The following is a 19,032-nucleotide window of genomic DNA, read 5'->3' as shown; positions in this document are numbered from 1 at the left end:
ACCAGTTAAGCATCTGTAGCTTTCCTGAGAGAGGAAGAACCCTGTGAGGGATGTTTCCACACACTGGTGGTAATAGTGGGGCAGTTGTTTTGTTTTGTTAGCACTGTGCATTAGTAGGTTTTGGTCGCTGTCTATTCAGATGGAATGTTAGGGTTGTCTCCTTTATTTCATGTTGTAATTTTCCTTTATCCTTTCTCCATTGTCCTTTCTGGATGTCTCCAAAGCCCTCTTTACAATCTTGTGGAAGGTGACCATATGAAATCCTTGTTGTGTTACGTGTGTGTTGTGATTTGCCCAAACATACATTGTTCAATGCTTTTCTTCTCCAAGAAGTTTTTATTGCCTATTAATAGTCAAGTTGTAGGATGTGATGGTGGATAAATCTGTTTTACAGATGGGATGAACACTTGCCTGAAACTACTTAATAGGTTTGATTCTGGCCCAAAATTCTAAGTTTTTCACTGTCTACTTAGTTTTCATTAACATGCTACTGCAGCGCATAAGTGCATGTATTATCTCGGTACAAAGTTTCAGAAAGGTTATTTCTCTTTCCTTTGAGCTGACAGGCAGTGTAGGTGATGCTTTTTCCTTATTCGTGGATTCTGCTGGTTTTAGTGTTGATTTTGCAAACGTGTGTAGCTCTGTGTTGCTGTACCCAGGTTGTATGTATTTAAATCGTGTGCATCTCAGGGGCCGTAGTTAGTGGGTTGAAAGCAAAATGTTTCGACATGAGCATAAGCGCTTGTCTCCTTATGCCTTACGGGCAGAGCTGTTGAGCATCTGCAGTTCTTTGCAGCTCAGAGAGCTGATAAGGTACAAGGGCTCAGCTTGGACATCTGCTAAGTAAAGAGCATTCTCAGTCATCTGATAAAACCATAAGTAGTTTGATCAGCATTGTATCTGTGCCAAAAGAAAGAGCAGGTCTGAAATTCCTGATTTGGGGCACCAAATTTAATGCTGCTTGGGACCATACTAGTAGCATACACCTGTTCTAAGCATTTCTTATGGTCTAAAGTAAATGATGTGGGAATTTTAGAGGATATAACCATGCTCACTAAAGGCATCAGTCAGGTTGGATCCACATTGTCCATTTTGTGCTTTGGAATTTGAAGGTGAAATGATAAAGGAGGAAAAAAGGTGCACACTCGAATGGTTGTTAAGTGATTATTCAAATATGCAAGGCAGCAGAAGTAAGTTTACATAGTTATCTTATGACATTTTCTAATTTTCAAAATCTTAATTTTGCAACCCGATAGTACTACTTAAAAATGGAGGAGGATCTATGTGTAAAATTCTATTTACTTCACATGCATCTGAATGCTTCCATAAAACAGCCTTCAGTAAAGCAGCTGGGCACCATGGTCCAACCTGAGGACATATGTAAGTACTACCATACGTGATCTTTGGAGCCAGAGTTTACAGTCATTTAATAATCTTTGCTGGACCTTTCTTATTAATTGCTTATTAAATCCACATATGCTTTTGCTGTGCAAAAGACTTGTAAAACAGTTCCACAGTTTCATTATACTCTGTAGTAAAAGTGCTTCTTTTTGTTTGCTTTGAGCCTGCTGTGTCATGATTTCTGTTGATTCTCTTGATTCTTACATTTTAAGAAATAATGAACAATCATTCCCTATTTTCCTTCTACATGCCATGCAAATTTTATAGATCTGTATCATAAGCTTCCTTATTTCTCTGTCAGTAGCCCTAGTTTGTCTTAGCTGTGCAGAAAATGTTCCAAGTCACTGATCATTGTTTTCAACATTTCTGAAACATTTCCATTGCTGCAGCATCCTTTTTTTAGAAGTTGATGTGACCAGTCCTTATGTAGAATTAGATTTGTGAATACCATACATGTGTATAATAATGTAATAGCTTTCTTGCCTTTTTGCTTTACAACTAGAACTTTGTTCACATAATTTAAATTATTGTATTTTATGTTCAGTGTTTTGCTTTTATTAAATATGATCTTTTATTGAGATTCATCTTTTTACTGTTACTCACAGATCTTTATGTAAGGCTTTTTTACGGCAGATTTTTGTCACGCCACTTTCATCCTTTTTTGAAGTCCTGGGGGACTTCCGTAGTGGTTACACTGCAGTTCTGTTATGAAAACAGCTTGTGTTTTTCATCCATCTTTTAAAGCAGTGTGTCCATAAAACAACCATTCCTCTAGCCAAGGACAATTTTGCATCTATAGTAGCTTCTGGTGGTAGACCTGAGACCTGATCTGAAATCTTACAGAAAAGTCATGTATGTTAAATTAGGTAGATCATCCTTACCCCTTTTATCATTAACTCTTAGAAGATGGCAGAACTCTTTGAAGGAGGCAGTTCATCCTCATTACATCATACTTGTCCACAAATATTTATTATCCTCTCTTGATTATCATTTTACCAGTTGTCTTCTGTTGAAGTGTGCTCACATAGGGCTGCAGGTCACTTCCCAGATGTGCTTTATAACCTCAGGGTCCTGTTACTACCTTCTGTTCCTCAGGTGCTGATCTATACAGTGGGCTGGATGCTCCATTTGATAGCTTGGAGCATTTGAGTTTATTTGGAACTCTGGGGTTCTCTGAACCTGATGTTTTGCTACTATTTTATCTTTTTTTTGTTGTTGTAAGACTTTATTACATTTCAGTTTGAAATTGTTCACGTAGCTTTATTAAGCTACACAATGCCAGTTAAAAAAATGTATTGTAGTGATTACTGATGATTATGGTTCATTTATCTTTAGGTGGTGAAAACTGTTGGTCTTCGTGAAGTCTGGTTTTTTGGGCTGCAGTATGTGGACAGCAAAGGCTACTCAACTTGGCTGAAGCTAAATAAAAAGGTAACAATTCCCTCATATTTAGCCAAGTGTACATTTTGGATATATTTTATAAGCTTTGCTAATTTAATATCTTAAGTGAGGTATAGGAGGCTTTAATTTTAGTTGAAAAATTGATTTTCATGTGCTTTAAATGACAAAATAGTGTTAAGTTACATTAGTTATAAAGAATGTGCAAAGCTGCATCAATATTTAATTTGAGGAGATAGTGTCCAGTAGTGTGGAATGCATGCATTAAGAAAACTTGAATTCATATGATTGTCCCATTTTCATGTAGCAGAACATAATAGAATTATTGTTTTACAGTTTGGGCATGTGTACAGGAAGTATTTGACCTTCAGGAATTTTTATGCATACAGCAATGAGTCATTTAATAAGGCAAAATAATCAGCTTCTAAATTTAGGTATCTGATAGGTAGACTGTAGGATAATATTTTTTTTTTTGCAAATGGCATTGAGTACCTTGTGTCTCCCAGTTACTGGGAACTGGGTAATTTTACTTTAAATTGTATTTGTGAATTTGAATAGTCATTTCTTATTTTAATATTGACTGTCAGATTATTTTTAATGTCACGGTTTAGAATGGAGATACTTGTTTTTTAGCTCAACCTAATCAAGAATGCCTTTTTCATCTTCAGTATTAGGAGGAAAATTGGGTGGGTTTTAGGAGCAAGTCCCATGGGTGGGTTTTAGAAGCAAGTGCCACAGTCTGCACTTATGTAATCTTTGTTTCTCCTCTGTGGTAAATCCAGTCAGTTTACCCTGCTAACCACCAAATCTGTCTCGTAGAATTTCATATGTGTCTTGTTTCATACACAATAAACATTGTAGTGCTAGAGATACAGAGACAGGAAAAAAGCACATATATTTATTTCAATAGTTGAAAGACTTCTAAAAGAACCAACTTCATACTCACATTGAAGAAATGTGCTGTAGTTCTTGCTGAAGAACCATTGTTAGACCCTAATTTATTACTTCCTGCAAATCATCCTTGGGTACAATTTTGATCTTTTCAATTTCTTGCAGCTTCTTAGTTTCCAGGTCTTTATTGTTATAAATAAAAATTCACATAAGCCTACCAAAAAAAAAATTCTTAATCAGTCTGTAAGTAGTATTTCAGAATTGTCTCGTTTATTCACATTGACGAACTTGTTTGCACCATGTGAACCTTTCAGTGAGTTCCACAGTGGGCTTGTCTGGAACCTCTGGGTTTCAGTGTAGAGGAGCTAAAGAGTTAAGTACTATTAAATCACATTTAATTTACCATTTAGTGCTCTTTTAATTTTTCTCTTTATTCCTCTCCCTCAGGTAACACAGCAAGATGTACGGAAAGAAAATCCTTTGCAGTTTAAGTTCAGGGCCAAGTTTTTTCCAGAGGATGTATCTGAAGAATTAATTCAGGAAATAACTCAGAGACTTTTCTTCCTGCAAGTCAAAGAGTCGATCCTAAATGATGAAATATATTGCCCACCAGAAACTGCAGTTCTTCTGGCTTCGTATGCTGTCCAGTCCAAGTATGGAGATTACAGTAAGGAGATCCATAAACTGGGTTACCTAGCCAATGACAGGCTTCTTCCCCAGCGGTGAGTGAGATGGGTTTTGCACCAAATGGTGCACATAAATTTAACTATAACACATTTTTTATAAATAAAATATTAAGTGATAACATGCATTTAATAGTGGCTTTCTTAGAGTTCCTCGTTTTGCTAGTAAAATTTAGAGATCCTGATTTAGACTTTACCAAAGAAGCATCGCAGCCACATGTTTCTTGAGATGTATTTCCTGTCCTGTCCACAAACATCTGCACAGATTTAATTTTACACATTTCCAAAGTACTCCAAAATAATTTAATGTTAGTGGAGGCCTACTTCTGCTAAATTAAAATCAAAATACTCCAATTCAGAAGTAACTAAAATTAATTTGATACTCTCTCCTTTTCTTCAATTTTCATGTTTTTGCACACTTAAATGACAATAATTTCCTGAAAGTAAGTGAACTGCAAGTAAAATATATTGCAGTGCTGGAGTACAACACAAATTAATATACTTAAGGTGTTCCTTTTCAGAAGACAAATGCTCAGATGATCTTTTAATTGTCCTTTAAAACAGCTTCTCCAGAATCACCTGAAATGCTGGGTGCATGGAATGAAAGCATAATAAAGTTATCTTATGCATTTGATTTCTTACTCAGTATTACACTGAAAGTTCTAGTAGGCCAAAATATAATTCCATCATTGCAATCTCTTGTAGATTAAACATTAAATAGCTTTCTGAAGCTGCTTCCCTATTGATTTTATTCATAAAGGAAAAATAAAAAGAACCTAAAACCACAAAAAAAACCAAAAAAAGCCAAAACAAAACAAAAAAAAAAACCCAAAAAAAAAAAAAAAAAAACCAAAACAAGGCTGTCTGCTAACTGGTTGGTTAGAAAGGACCAAGGCTGGTCCTTTTCTTTCAAGTGACAGCAAAATGAAAGCTTGGGTGTATCTTTGCACACCTAGAGATTAATTTGCAGCATTGTTGCCAGAGGATTCTATAGGTGGGCATTTTCAGCTGTTGTAAACATTACATTTTATGACTTAGCTGAGGTATGCAATGGTGTGACTTTTATATTACAAAGACTATAGAATACCAAGGAAAAAGAGGTGACTTTCACACTATTTTAGTGTGAAAGTCACACTAAAATTTCAGGGTGGGAATTTGGAAATACAAATTAGAAAGGAATTTGTTGAAATACAAAGCTTCTGTTTCTGTGCTGAAAATATGAGCAGTATATAGAAAGTAATCTTCTAAGTTTATCCAGTTAAAACGTATGTTGTGCTGTGCAACAAAAGAGGTTAAGTTTGGTGTCAGTGTCATTTAAGAGCAACAATTTCTGTTCACAGCGTGTTAGAACAGCACAAACTGACGAAAGAACAGTGGGAAGAAAGAATACAGAACTGGCATGAAGAGCACAGAGGAATGTTAAGGTAGTAATGTAAAAAATGTTCACAAGACCTTTCATTATTGTTAGGGTGTATTTTGGGAGGTATTTGTTTGGGAAGTGGCTTTCTTTTATTCTGACTGAGGTAGGTAGTTATGAAAGACTTCTGTGAGAGTTGAGTTTCCAGCTAGGTTATTGGTTTTACCTACATGATTTCAACTTGTAGGAAGGATGTAGAAGGATGATGCCTTCATCCACAGTTGCCTGCCTCTAAAATACATTTAGTATTTGCTTAGCTCATGGGGCAGAAAGACAAAGTGCAGTGATTGGACTCTACATGGATATTAGAGTGTAGAGCTCTTAAAAATATCTGAGTCAAACTATTTTAGAGAGAGATTTAATTCATAAGTAATTCTAACCTAGCTGTTTATTCTGCAGTTCCCTTATTCTTACAATGTACTTATGATTTGTTGTCTAAACTGTACCAATTTTTCTTCTTCATCAGGGAAGATTCTATGATGGAATACCTTAAGATAGCACAAGACTTGGAAATGTATGGAGTCAACTATTTTGAAATAAAGAATAAAAAAGGAACTGAATTGTGGCTAGGAGTTGATGCTTTGGGTCTGAATATTTATGAGCACGATGATAAGTAAGTGGGAAATACTCATTTTGCAGTTCTGTCCTAGGAGATACTATCTGAGATTGTACAGCCCCCACCTTACTGCATGTTCAGTAAGATCTGGCAAAACAGGTTCTCCTTCTAATCTATGTAAGAGATAGAAAAAGAGAGAGAGAAGTTAACTGCCAGAATGTTTGAATTTTAACAATTAGCGATGCAAAAGAAGGGAAAGGAAGAGCAGCTCTATGGAAGTTTAAATTTACGTTGCTTTATATGGATTACTACAACTAGACCATCTCTATATGGTTTCTTCCTGTACTTTTCACTCAAAATATTCCCTTGGGTCGGGATGAAAAGGACATTTTAAAGCTCAATGTATTTAATGAGAAACATTTGTAAGAGCCATGACGAGGATTATAGATGTTGGAGCATGAAAAACTTAGATATTTTAAAGTGAAACTTTTTTGACACCAAAGAAAATAGATCATTCATGTGTCCTGATAAAGAGATCAAATCATCTCTTCTACTTGAAGAGGGAAGAGCTGAAATGCAGGAAATATGAGGAATTTGGAAATAGAACAGCTGACTTGCTCTTTTCTTTCTTTACAAGCACTTGTTAGTAGTGTCTGATGTCAACAGACCATTCACAGTGATTTGACGTTAGACATGATATGTCAAATTCCAGATGGGAGCAGTCAACTTTAGATGTACATACTCTGTAACAAAATTCTGTAAGCCTTAATTGCCATTAGATGGCAATATAACTCCTGAAAGCAGGAAATATTCAAAATGTTCAGATCAGATTGAGCTATGAGGCAATTTTTTGGTATTTCCTGTCTCCTGATAGTTAGCAATCAAATACTTAAATATTTTCTGATATTTATAATTAAGATAATATGAATTGAAAAAAAATCCGTGCTGACAGAAAAATATTTACTGTAATTTACTGTAAAAATTGTAACAATTTTTGAATTTAATGTATTTTGTTTAAGATGAAAAGGAAATAAATTTAACTTGAATTCTCAAAATGTAAGAACACAAATCTGAGCTAAACAGAATTACAACATGGCTAAAGTTACTTTAATTTCAGTATTTGAAGTGTCAGTTTCTCACATTTAAATAGTTACTCTTTCAAGTCAAAATACAGTTACCAGTGCTATATAAGGAATAAGTACATGATTGTTATGTTTAGCATGTAGGTAATAGTAGTAGAATAAGTCACAAATCAAAATTCCTATTGTTACGATGCCATGTAATTTATTAAAATGTAATTAATTTGATGGAATATTTGTAAAAAGAAAAATCTACCAAAATGTGCTTGAACTGTTGTTAATGTTTACATTAAAACAATGGTGTAAAAATTTTTGTAAATGTAATATTCTAAATGTAGCTATGTGTGATAGTGAGAATGGTACAGACACAAGCCTTATTGAATTCATATATATATATATATATATATATATATATATATGGTGCACATCCATGCTGCTTCTAATGAGAACTTTTTCTGTCTGAAGGTTGACACCCAAGATTGGTTTTCCTTGGAGTGAAATAAGAAACATCTCTTTTAATGACAAAAAATTTGTCATAAAGCCAATTGACAAAAAGGCCCCTGTAAGTAGTGTACAATAGTATCACTTGCTATATGAAGAGATTTAAGCCTGCAGGGACTTGCTCTGGCATCAAGGCATGAGTAAATATTGGTGACATTTATTACTTTTACTGATAGAATAGTCAGTAATCAAAAGAAATTTTGAATTTGATTCATTTTGAAATATGGTATGCTTATTTTCTCTCTTTTCCTTCTCATTGATACTCCTAAATTGTTGCGAGGTTTTAAGTCAACTAATACTCTGTGATGCATTGAAAAGACAGCATAAGATGGTAAATTCTCTACCTCTTTCCTCTGTTTTTCTTTTTGCCTTTTTTTTTATTACAACAGCACATTTCATGAGACTTTCTAGTTCAAAAGGCTTCAGAATAGAGAATAGTCTAATTAAAAAAAAAGAATATTTTATATAAACCACCTAATTTCTGGAGTATTCATGGTGCAATTTTGAATTTATCTTTTAAGTCTCTGGCAGTAACTAGACTTACAGATTATGGTGTTCACTTGCTCAAAATACTTGTAAGTTTTCATTTAACCAATGCAAGAATGCAGTAAATGCTCTGAATCCTGTCTAGGTGTATTTTTTTAAGTTAATGGATATACTGGAATTACTTTTTCCCTAGGATTTTGTTTTTTATGCACCCCGTCTGAGAATTAACAAGCGAATTTTGGCACTGTGTATGGGAAATCATGAATTGTACATGAGGCGGAGGAAACCTGATACAATTGAAGTGCAACAGATGAAGGCCCAGGCTAGAGAAGAGAAACATCAGAAACAACTGGAAAGGTAATTAACAAACTTCCATGAAACAGAAAAAAATTCTACCTTTTTAAAAAGTCATAGAATATAGTATATCTTAGAATTGTAGAAAAGAGATAACTGCTTTTCTTTCTGCACTGTGTAAGCAGGTTTGTGAATTGGCATGGCTCCCCTGTCTTAATACAAAAACGTATCTTTTTTAAGCTTCCAGCACAGTAATAGTAGCTGTACTGTTGTTCCCCGCTATGTATTTTGTGGAAGTCTTACCTCTCTGTTGCTTGATTCTTAGGGAATTTTATACTCTACGGGTGAACCCTCAAAGCGAGTTCAGTGAAGAGTGTCCTGGCTTACCTTTCGTGGATTTAAAAAATACTGTTGCTGTTTCTAGCCCAGATGAAACATAATGCCTAAAATGCAGATATAGTTCTGGATTTACCTGGCTGAACCATAACCAGGGTTGATTATCAGTTCTGTTCATAAATTGTTCTTTACAGTATTTTGAAGCAGAAACAGGATTAGAAGCATTTAAAATCATCCTTCCTTACTAGCTGAGTAAACTGAAAAATTGGCTACTGAAAAATTGTGCATCCAAAGAGTATAATTTAATATGTTGGAGAGTAAAAAAAACTTTCTCACTATTTTTTTTTCAGAGCACAATTAGAAAATGAGAAGAAAAAAAGGGAGATAGCAGAAAAGGAAAAGGAAAGAATAGAGCGTGAAAAGGAGGAATTAATGGAGCGCTTAAGACAAATAGAGGAGCAAACCATGAAAGCTCAGAAAGGTGAGGTCATAGATTTCTTAAATCTAGTGACAGTGTTTGGTTTAGCTGTGTCGTTCAGTTCCACAATTCTTTTTGTATGTCAAAAGTGTGTTTTGTTACTTTGGGGGGGGCTAAGTTTATTTTACTAATAGTGGCAAGAATTTAGTGGTGTTTTATTTAGTCTTTATTTGAAGAGGGGTACTCTTTTTCAGTGTTTAAATGACAGTGTGCATGCTTTTGTTTGTATCTTTTTCATATAAAACCTTTTCTAATATAAAACATATAAAACCTTTTCATAGAAAACGATTTCTAATGTAGAAAAAGTTTTGATTTAGTAAAATGAAAATTAATGCATACACACTTCAACTCAGAATTATGAAATGCTCGAAGTGCTAAACCTGGAGTTGAAGGGAGCAGAGAAATTAGAGGGGAAGATTCAAAGTACTTTCTCTAGGATTTTGTTGAATTTAGCTTTTAATTTGGAAATTCCTTGTTCGTTCCTCTTTTCCTATTCCCTTGTAAGATTTGAGAAAGTGTCACACATGAGTGACAAAACATGTAGTTTCACCAATGACAGTTCTTTGTGTTTATTCACCCTGTAGATTCCCTGCCTCCATGACTTCCCAGTCCCTCCTCTCTATGTTCTTCTTTTTTCCTACTTCAGGTTTGGTTCACATTCATAGAAGTTTTGTTGCTCCTTTCTTTTCCTAACTCTTGGCTTCAAACATCATAGAGAGAATCACAGATAAACTCTATGCAAATAAATTACATATGCCTGGCACTGCTCTCCAGCTCTACCCCTGCATTTTTCAGTCTGTCAATGCAGAACAGCTTGGACACATCCAGACAAGTAACACACTAACTGTGCCTTGGAATTGTTTAGAGAGAGCTATTTGGCCCAGGACAAAACAGTGTCAGTGTAATTCTGGGGGTTTGATGATAAACATTTTCTCACAACTTTGTGAGCAATATAGCCTTATTTCTGGTGCAATACAAAATGTTCATGTGTTGCTGGTCTTTTTAGCCTTCTATGCGCACGTGGAAAAGTCTTTATGTGAATGGTCTGTGTTAGTTTTGTGTTCTCCATCTTCATAGGAAGATTTGTTTGAGTAGTGTTTTTAAGTAGTTTTGTTTTATTTAATTTCTAGGTACTGCATTTGTAGAACCCCACATACTTGCAATGATGTTCATTTAATTTTATAACTGAGGTAGTAGTAGGCCTGGGAAACCAACTGAAGAATAATGGTTACTTTACTACTTAACACTAGAAGTACAAAGATGCATGTGTCAGCATATCTGGGGAAGTGCTTTTATAGTATTAAAGCTTGTGGTGAAGGCAAATGGATTGTTGGAAAAAATGAGTAGTTGTTTAGGTTTTCTGTTGAAGGAGTCTGAGAGCCAAGATCATAGCAGAAATTTTATCATTAGAATCAGCAAAGAGCTTTAGAAAGGCTTTTTTCATAGTCACCTAGTTTTTCTTATCGGGGAGGAGTATAATTTTGTCTGTGTAAATCTAACCTTGCAGTACTCCTAGATTATTACTTCTTCCTATTTCACTAAGGGTTCTGCCCTTTAGATTTCAATATTTTGCTACGCAGGCAGCTGGATAGCTATTATCTCTCCCTTCATTTAAAATTTCCCTCCTCTGATACACAAAGAATTTTTCTGACCCTTCCAGTGGGTCTTAAGTAATTTTGCTGGAGGCATGTGCTTAAATTTTCAGCTGCGATTAAGGAATCTGTCAGGCATTTCAATAAGAAGAGTTTTTTTGCTTTCTTTAAGAAAGTGATTTAATGTATATGAAATATCCTCGTGGTAGAAGCACGTGCGTTTATATGTTCCTGTATTTGGGTGTGTAGTTTTATCAGTGAGGTGACACTTTTCTGAAACACTTGGCTGTCAGAAATGACAGGTGAGATGAAGTATATCCAAAGAACATCTTAAAGTGAGGGGGAAACCAGACATGGAATGGAGCTCTGGGTAACATGCTCAACAGCTTTTCTTAGCTTGAGGCGGTCTTGTAAGTCTTGGTTAGTGTTCTAGGTTACTTTATTTTGGGCATATTACAGCTGGTATCTAGGATACATATGAGGAAGAGCTAGGTAGTGATACCTTGTCTGCAAACTTTCCTCTTGGCAGAGCTAGAGGAGCAGACTCGAAGAGCTCTAGAACTGGATCAAGAACGGAAGCGTGCAAAAGAGGAAGCAGAACGCCTGGAAAAAGAGCGTCGAGCAGCTGAAGTAGCCAAAGCTGCTCTAGCGAAGCAGGCAGCTGATCAAATGAAGAACCAGGAGCAGCTAGTAAGAAACTCTATTTTTTTCCTCAAAATAGGACCAAAATTGGAAAAGACAGTTGCAAATTTAGACTTTACCCTTGTTTATGCTAAATGAAGAAGTACATTGAAACACAAAAGTACTTGAGATACTGTTACAGAGTGTTGTGGGAACTGTTTTAGAAAAATGCGCTACACTTGCCACTACTTTGCAAGGCAAAAATAAAACTCTGGATCTGTAGGAGATTAAAAGATGACCACCACCTTTCAGACTGACAACACTCATTACATTCTCTTTCTAATAGTCTCAGGCTTATCCAGCTGAGAACAAGAGTAGCTTCCTTCTCCAGCTCTTTGGGAAGCCTGTTCTCTGAGTCAGGTTTGTTCTGAAGCTTGATGGTGGTGGTGACACTGGGGTTTGTTGGGTTGTTCTTGTTGCTTCTCCTCTCCCGTTGCCGGTGTTTGCAGTGTCTTCTCACATTGTTTTAGACTACTTCTAATGCAAGATTTGTGCATAATAATCAAGAAAGGCATGAAAATAGAAGAAATTATTTCTGAACTATAAATGAGCTTTTGATCTTCTGTAAACTTAGCACATAATTCTGATGGGAAGATTTAGCTTAATAGTACTGAGATTATGATCCAGAATCATAATCCTAATGGTGGGACCATTAAAGTTATATTAGAGTGAAACAGCCTGAAATGCTGGTTTGTAACAACAGCTTGCTGTTTCCCAGCAAGCTTTGGAAGTGCAGAAGAGAAATATTTTTTTTCCTGGATGTATTTCTGTTAGGCAAGAGTACTCTGATTCATTCCCCCTGCCATGTATGCTTAAAATTTCTATTTTTCACAGAAGTGGTGAATGGTAACTAACTCTTTTCAAGCTGGATCATAGCAAAGGCTCTGCTTTCTTCCACTGCAAAGCCAGACTGATACCAAATTAAAACTTCTTCTGCTTTGTTCTTTTGTTTGTTTCAGGCGGCAGAAATTGCTGAATTCACTGCCAAGATTGCACTTCTAGAGGAGGCCAAGAAAAAGAAAGAAGAGGAAGCTTCAGAATGGCAGCACAAAGTAATGAGCCCATGCTGTGTGAAGTCAGAACTTCAAAGAGGCTAAGGGAAATGAGTGCGGAAATCTCACTAGAAACCTATGGGGTCAAACCTCTCTCTTTCTGTTAGGCTTCAGAGAAGTCTTTCTTTAAAGGTTTTTGTCCTCCAGTCTACTGAAGCCAGCCTATGCTTCTGTTTAACTCATTTCTTGATATTACATAGTCGAGAAGGGGGGGCAGTCTCATGACAAAGGTATGGTCAAAGATTAGAAATTGCATCCTTTTGTGTGATGGTGAAATAGATTGGAGTTTTATGTTAGAGAGGAAAGCACCTCAGGAGGGAGGTGTATAAAATCAGGAGATTTGATGGAAAGCTGAACCAAAACAGTTAACAAAGGCACGTGAAATGTAGCTGAGCAAAAATTTAAAGCTAAATAGTATCTCTTCATAAAATCTATAATTAGCTATGGAATGTGAGTAGTTACTGTGCATGGGTTCCAAGAGGGTTTGAACAAATTTTAGTAAGTTCTGGTTAAGTATGAAACTTGAAGTCATCACTTTGATCTAGGAAATCCCTGAGCCTTGAATTTCAGGAGGCTAGGAAAGTTGGAAAACAGTTGGTATGATTGTCCTATTCCTTCACTCTTCTCTTGTCTACTACTGGAAATAGCTGGACTCTAGTACAGCTTATTTTGAGCCCTATCTGGTTTTTACTCTGTCTCTATTTGACTATTGTAAGTGTGTAAGCTAGTCATGTCAGTTATAAAGATCAGTTCCATTTGTCTGAGAACATCTCAAATTTTTATTTTTCTGACTCTTGATAAATCATTTAAAAAGATTCTAAGTACTGTTTGCTGTATTTAGGCTTTTGCAGCCCAAGAGGACTTGGAAAAGACCAAAGAAGAACTGAAATCTGTGATGTCTGCTCCTCCTCCACCTCCACCCCCACCAGTTATTCCTCCAACAGAGAATGAACATGATGAACATGATGAGAACAATGCTGAAGCCAGTGCAGAACTGTCTTCTGATGGTGTCATGAATCACAGGAGTGAGGAAGAACGGGTAACAGAAACACAGAAAAATGAACGTGTTAAGAAACAGCTCCAGGTAATGAAGATTCATAGTTGTATCAGCACAATTCAGGCTTTGGGTTTTCATCCTTCTTTTGTGAGAAATTTCTCTGATATTATGGTCTGCCAAGGAAACAGCTTCTTTATCATTTCTTAGGTTTATTACCAGTTTACCAGCCAATATTGTTCATAGTGTTCTAGAAATGGAGTATATAGCAAGATTGGATATAAGATTGATTGTGCTTTATAGCTTTAAAGTGTAAGTATGCTGTTGTGTTGGCCATAAATGTTTCTAATAATTATATAATTTCCAGAACTCTGCATGTTGAAAAAGGAAAGCATTATGTTTTAATATCAAAACTAATTAAGTGGTACAAACAGATGCTTGCTTGGTAGTATTTATGTATGTTTGTCGTCACTCATAGGTGTTGAAAATGCAAAAACTCAAATTACACCCATTTTGGATATTCTTATTTCCCTGAAACTGAGTAATTCCTCCCAGGCTAAGTCTTAGCCCTCAAAGCATAATTATCTATAGTACTGGTAGCCCTGCTTACAAAACGTTTATTTGGGAAGAAAACAGAAGAAAAGGAAAGCTGCTACTTTGTCTGGCGGCATTGTCTTAGTAGCATGTATGTGTAGTATTCTTGCTTGGTCAGTCACTGACCGGATGAGGGAGATAAGTCTTTAGTTACAGAAAAATGGAAAAAATAAGGTGGCTTTCCTGGTGTATCCTGCTGGTCCCTTTCTGCTTGGATTTTATGGTGTATGAAGCTTTTTTTTAAATATAGCTCAATGTTTACGCTCATGAAAGGAAAGAATCCTATGCTCTCCTTATCTTTCCTTCTGCATTCCTTCTGATAGACCTCAGAACTTGAGTTACTGAGGAGCACAACAAGTATTCCATAGGTTGGCATTCAAGAAATTCTTATCCAGATTGCAGAATAGTTGTTATCAGAAACTCCAGAACTGTTAAAGGATTAGTCAAAGCACTTAAATTCAAATATTTTATTCAACAGGCTTTAAGTTCAGAGTTGGCTCAAGCCAGAGATGAAACCAAGAAAACACAAAATGATGTCCTTCATGCTGAGAATGTTAAAGCAGGCCGCGATAAGTACAAGACTCTCCGGCAAATCCGACAAGGCAATACAAAGCAGCGTATTGATGAGTTTGAAGCAATGTGAGAGCTGGTATTTTGCATATATGTTCCTCGTAAAGCTGAACCACCAACAGAGAAAAAAAGCAGGCCTTTGCAGATTTGATGGATTGCACCCCACTTTGCCAAAGCACTTAATACCAGGTTGACTACAGTGACTAGAAGACAAATTTAGGGGAAGCTATTCAACAGTAAGGCAGTCTGTTAACCCTAGGTTTTGGGTGGGAGCAGGGTGTGGAGCTTAAGAGCAGTTTTTTCCCCATTATGTTTTCAGTTTCATTGTTTGTTTGGGTTTTTTTCCCCCTTTGGAAACAGATGTGAAGTGTTTAATGACTGACAAGTGTAAATACTGCTTAAACATTAAAAAATAGAAAGAAGCATGGAACTGTACCTAAACTAGATAGGTACTGTTTCAGTATGAAGTTTGAAATTAGTTTTCAATGTAGCTACTCCATTAAGAGTTTAATACTGCTCACTTTCAGTTTTGGTTGGTTTTTTTTCTTGTTTTGTTTTGCGGGGGTTTGTGTTTGTGGTCTTTTTTTTTTTCCTCAAGTGAAATTCTTTGGTGTTTCATGTCCTGTCATCATTGATGGTTTTCTTTGCCTACCTGTTCACAAAGGTCTGGATGGCAGGTGGTAGTTCCAGGAAATGTTTTTAAATGGAACACTACCTGTGGGCAGCACATTGCTGCTGATAGGCTTGAGTAAGTATTGCTTTTCCTAGCTGATTCTTTTAGATATGCAAAATGTTCCAATGCAGCAAAGAGGGAAAAAATAAACAAAGCTAAATGTGCTATTTGCTTGTAATTATTTTATTTGCAGTAGGGAGACCTGGACCTTTCTGGCAAGGGAGCATATGAAAACATCAGTCCCAGGGAGGGGACAGTATCCTACCTCACTACTATGTACATGATGACTGGTCCTTCAAACACCATGAAAATAACTGTTTAAATTGACTGTCACTACACAGTAACATCAAAGATTGCTAGGAGCCCTTACTCCTAAGATTTTATTTTACTTTATTATGGATTTATAATGTTAAGTACTGTCTAACTGCCTTCTGTTGAGTTTAAATTGTAAAAGCATCTGGTGTGATTTAAAGCTGTAATCTGTCACTGGTATACTATATTCTGGGAGGGGTGTAGAATGTGTGTGTCAGTCAGTTTGGGTTTCAAATACAAAATGAAACGTCCCAGAATTGGAGTAAAAGTGTTTGTAGCTTCAGTTTTTGGTGAAGCTAGTCATATCTGATGTCAGATTATTAAGTCCTTTCCCTCTTGAAAAGAAAACCTGCTCTTTTAAGAAATTTGCTTAGAAATTGAACTTGAGTAATAACTTTACAGTTAATGTGGACTTCAGTTACTCCCTGTGTTAGAGTACCCTAGTAAATATTGGCAGCGGAAGAACCTAGGTTTCTCTGAGGATGGTTCAGCTTTTTTTCTGTTTGATATTATGCACTCATAAATTTACACTCATCTATTAAAATTTGCCATTTTATTAAACATTTTTTCATGCACAATAAGTCTAAATTTCTCATGAACAGTCTGACTAAGTTTGTTTTTTTATTTTGCGGAGTAAAAGTTTGGCTATGTGGGGTGACATCATGAAAATTAAATAAAGATACATTAATATATTTTTGGTTTGTGGGGCTAAACATATCTGCTTGACCTTGAAGACTGATGTGCAGATGCTGTGCACATGCTTTAAAATGCTGCTTGGTGGAAGTTGGTGTTTCAACTTGCAGTGCATTGTAAGAACAGTTTTTGTTTCACGGGCTTCATACACCGAAGCTTAAGCAAATTTCTGAAGTATTTGAACAGTTTGGCCTGTCAGGTGAAATACTGTGCTTCCAGTGAGTTTTCATTTTTCCCTGAAAAGTGTGCACTAACACTGATCCATCAGTTTCAGTGTTTGGAAAAAACACCAGTAAAGATTGTTGTTCATAAATCTACAACATGTAGAGTAGGACTGAATGGATTTGATCCATTTATAAGCTGTGTGATTTTTTTTTTTTTTAATTCAAACAACCAGGAACAACCATTTGTAATACAGGTTTTCACAATGAACAAAGTGGAAATAGCTGCTGTCACCAGCAGTTGGGAACACTTACTGGTGCAGAAATACTAAGAATACATCTAATGATTACTCGTGAAGTAATTTTCCACATGCTTTTTCCTTTAGCATCATGTTTTGTGTTGTACAATTAAGCTACAATTACATCTACTATTTTGGATAACATTCATTGGTTAACAATAAAGAGATACAGTTAATTTCTCTGAGGTCCATTGTTGTTATTTAATGCCCTTTTTTTCTGACCACTTTACTGAGCACAGTCCAATAGCCTCTCTTTCCAGAGCATTGTAGAAATTTTGATCATTTTATTTCACACTCTGGTCAGAATGAAATAAAAAAAATCAAATTATACCCCTAGAGAATGGTATTTTGCTTAAGAAATTACCACATACAGTTAGGAGGAAGCACTGGTGTTTGTCGATTCAAAACAGGATGTGAATCATCACAGCAAATTTGCTCTCTTGAGAACAGAGGATAATTTGGCCATGCAAGAGCTCTGTGGGTAACGTAAGAACTTTCAATCACTGCCTACATATTGCTTAGCCCCAGGTAAGGGAAATTTAGTTTAATAGGTCAATATCTTAATTATTGTTAAAGCTTGATTTCTTTGGTTTTTGTTGTTTTTTGTTTTTGATACTGTACCTTATAGTAGACAGTGCTGTTAAACGCATGCATAGTCATGTGTTTTAAACAATGACAAGTTAGTGGACTTTTTCATTTCTTTAATACACCTGGTAAGGACAGGAACAGTCCCATGTGAATAGGTGTACAAATAACCTGCTAAAATGTTCTCACATGAATTAGACCTCCTCTCAGGTGCCATTCCATTCTCTCTTGAATTTGTTTGCACTCAGTACAAGCACATGACCCTATCTGTTTCCCCATAGGGCAGAATTGCCGTGAGGAATTAAAACTTGGTACTTATAAATGTGCATATTTCTAGTTTGACACTTCTCTCTTGTTGGAGCTCCTGCTGCTGAAGCCTTAGCACTGAGGTTTCTCACTTGTTAGAGTGGTTAGAGAGCTTCTGCGTAGGTATGTAGCTTCCCAGTAGTGTGGTTGAAAGGGGAGGCAAATGCTTTGAAAGATTATTTTTTCAAAAATATACCCTTGAGTTGGAGAGAAAAAGATGCAAAATAGAGCCATTATTTACAGACTATTATAATCAAACAGAATGCCTCATTGTGCAAGAAAATGTTCTGTCTTCTTCAAGTAGTTCATTCTACGAATCCAAACCTACATTTTCTGTCACTTGTACCAGCTCGGAAAGCATTATAGTGCTTTTGCATTTTCCTTAAAACACGTTCTCTACGGTTTTTCAAATTACCTACTTTGAGCACCTCTGAGGAAAAAGGAGGTTTGTTCTAAATGAGGTCTTTCAAACTTCTGAATAAAAAGTACCACAAATATTTTCTCTTAATTTTTAAAGAAAATATAGAGATTAAAATAATTAATTAAAACCTCTTGCTTTTGAAGAGGAACTTTTAAAATCCAAGACGTCAGGGGTTTTAACAACAATGATGTATCCAAGTGGGCTGAGGTAGTTGATCCTGGTGTTTGTAAATATACTTAAAGCAGCAACATGAAATTGAAAGCTTCCTTACAAAAGAGCAAAGTTCACTTATTAATAGAAGTTGTCTCATACACAATTTAATTTATCTTGGCTGGGAGATAAGATTGTCCTGGAAAATGTAATGTGTGTCAATGTATCAGCATACAAAAGGGGCACATTCTGCTGTTTGTGCTTGTAGGTGGAGGGTACCTGCTTCCCAGTGGGAATGCTCTGCTGCCTGGGTGGCTGAGGAGATGCTTCTGGCTGGTGGCCATGGGCACCTGCCAAGTGCTGTGTTCCACTGCTCTGTTCCCAAGCCGCACAGTCCAGTGCCTTTCCTCCCCACAAAATTGGTCTGCA

General features: G+C 36.1%; 1 protein-coding gene across 2 annotated transcripts in view; it reads left to right on the top strand.

Moving 5' to 3' along the window:
• Nucleotides 1–17,323, top strand: part of RDX (radixin) — a 36,727-nt gene extending 19,404 nt beyond the window's left edge. The window contains exons 2-13 of one of the 2 annotated variants that reach the window (XM_038126911.1): nucleotides 1,257–1,380; nucleotides 2,737–2,832; nucleotides 4,138–4,412; nucleotides 5,714–5,797; nucleotides 6,257–6,403; nucleotides 7,891–7,987; nucleotides 8,606–8,769; nucleotides 9,393–9,523; nucleotides 11,642–11,802; nucleotides 12,753–12,845; nucleotides 13,687–13,929; nucleotides 14,912–17,323. In XM_038126911.1, the coding sequence (XP_037982839.1) occupies nucleotides 5,790–5,797; nucleotides 6,257–6,403; nucleotides 7,891–7,987; nucleotides 8,606–8,769; nucleotides 9,393–9,523; nucleotides 11,642–11,802; nucleotides 12,753–12,845; nucleotides 13,687–13,929; nucleotides 14,912–15,076 (1,209 nt within the window). In that variant the 5' untranslated portion in view covers nucleotides 1,257–1,380; nucleotides 2,737–2,832; nucleotides 4,138–4,412; nucleotides 5,714–5,789 and the 3' untranslated portion in view covers nucleotides 15,077–17,323. The remainder of the gene's footprint in view (nucleotides 1–1,256; nucleotides 1,381–2,736; nucleotides 2,833–4,137; nucleotides 4,413–5,713; nucleotides 5,798–6,256; nucleotides 6,404–7,890; nucleotides 7,988–8,605; nucleotides 8,770–9,392; nucleotides 9,524–11,641; nucleotides 11,803–12,752; nucleotides 12,846–13,686; nucleotides 13,930–14,911) is intronic. The other variant, XM_038126908.1, reaches the window with a different exon arrangement.
• The last annotated feature ends 1,709 nt before the right edge of the window (nucleotides 17,324–19,032 follow it).

The sequence above is a fragment of the Motacilla alba genome, chromosome 1 (assembly GCF_015832195.1).
Source record: "Motacilla alba alba isolate MOTALB_02 chromosome 1, Motacilla_alba_V1.0_pri, whole genome shotgun sequence".
Lineage (NCBI taxonomy): Eukaryota > Metazoa > Chordata > Aves > Passeriformes > Motacillidae > Motacilla > Motacilla alba.
The sequence above is the reverse complement of the archived record's forward strand: the minus strand, read 5'-3'. Positions and strand labels throughout refer to the sequence as shown.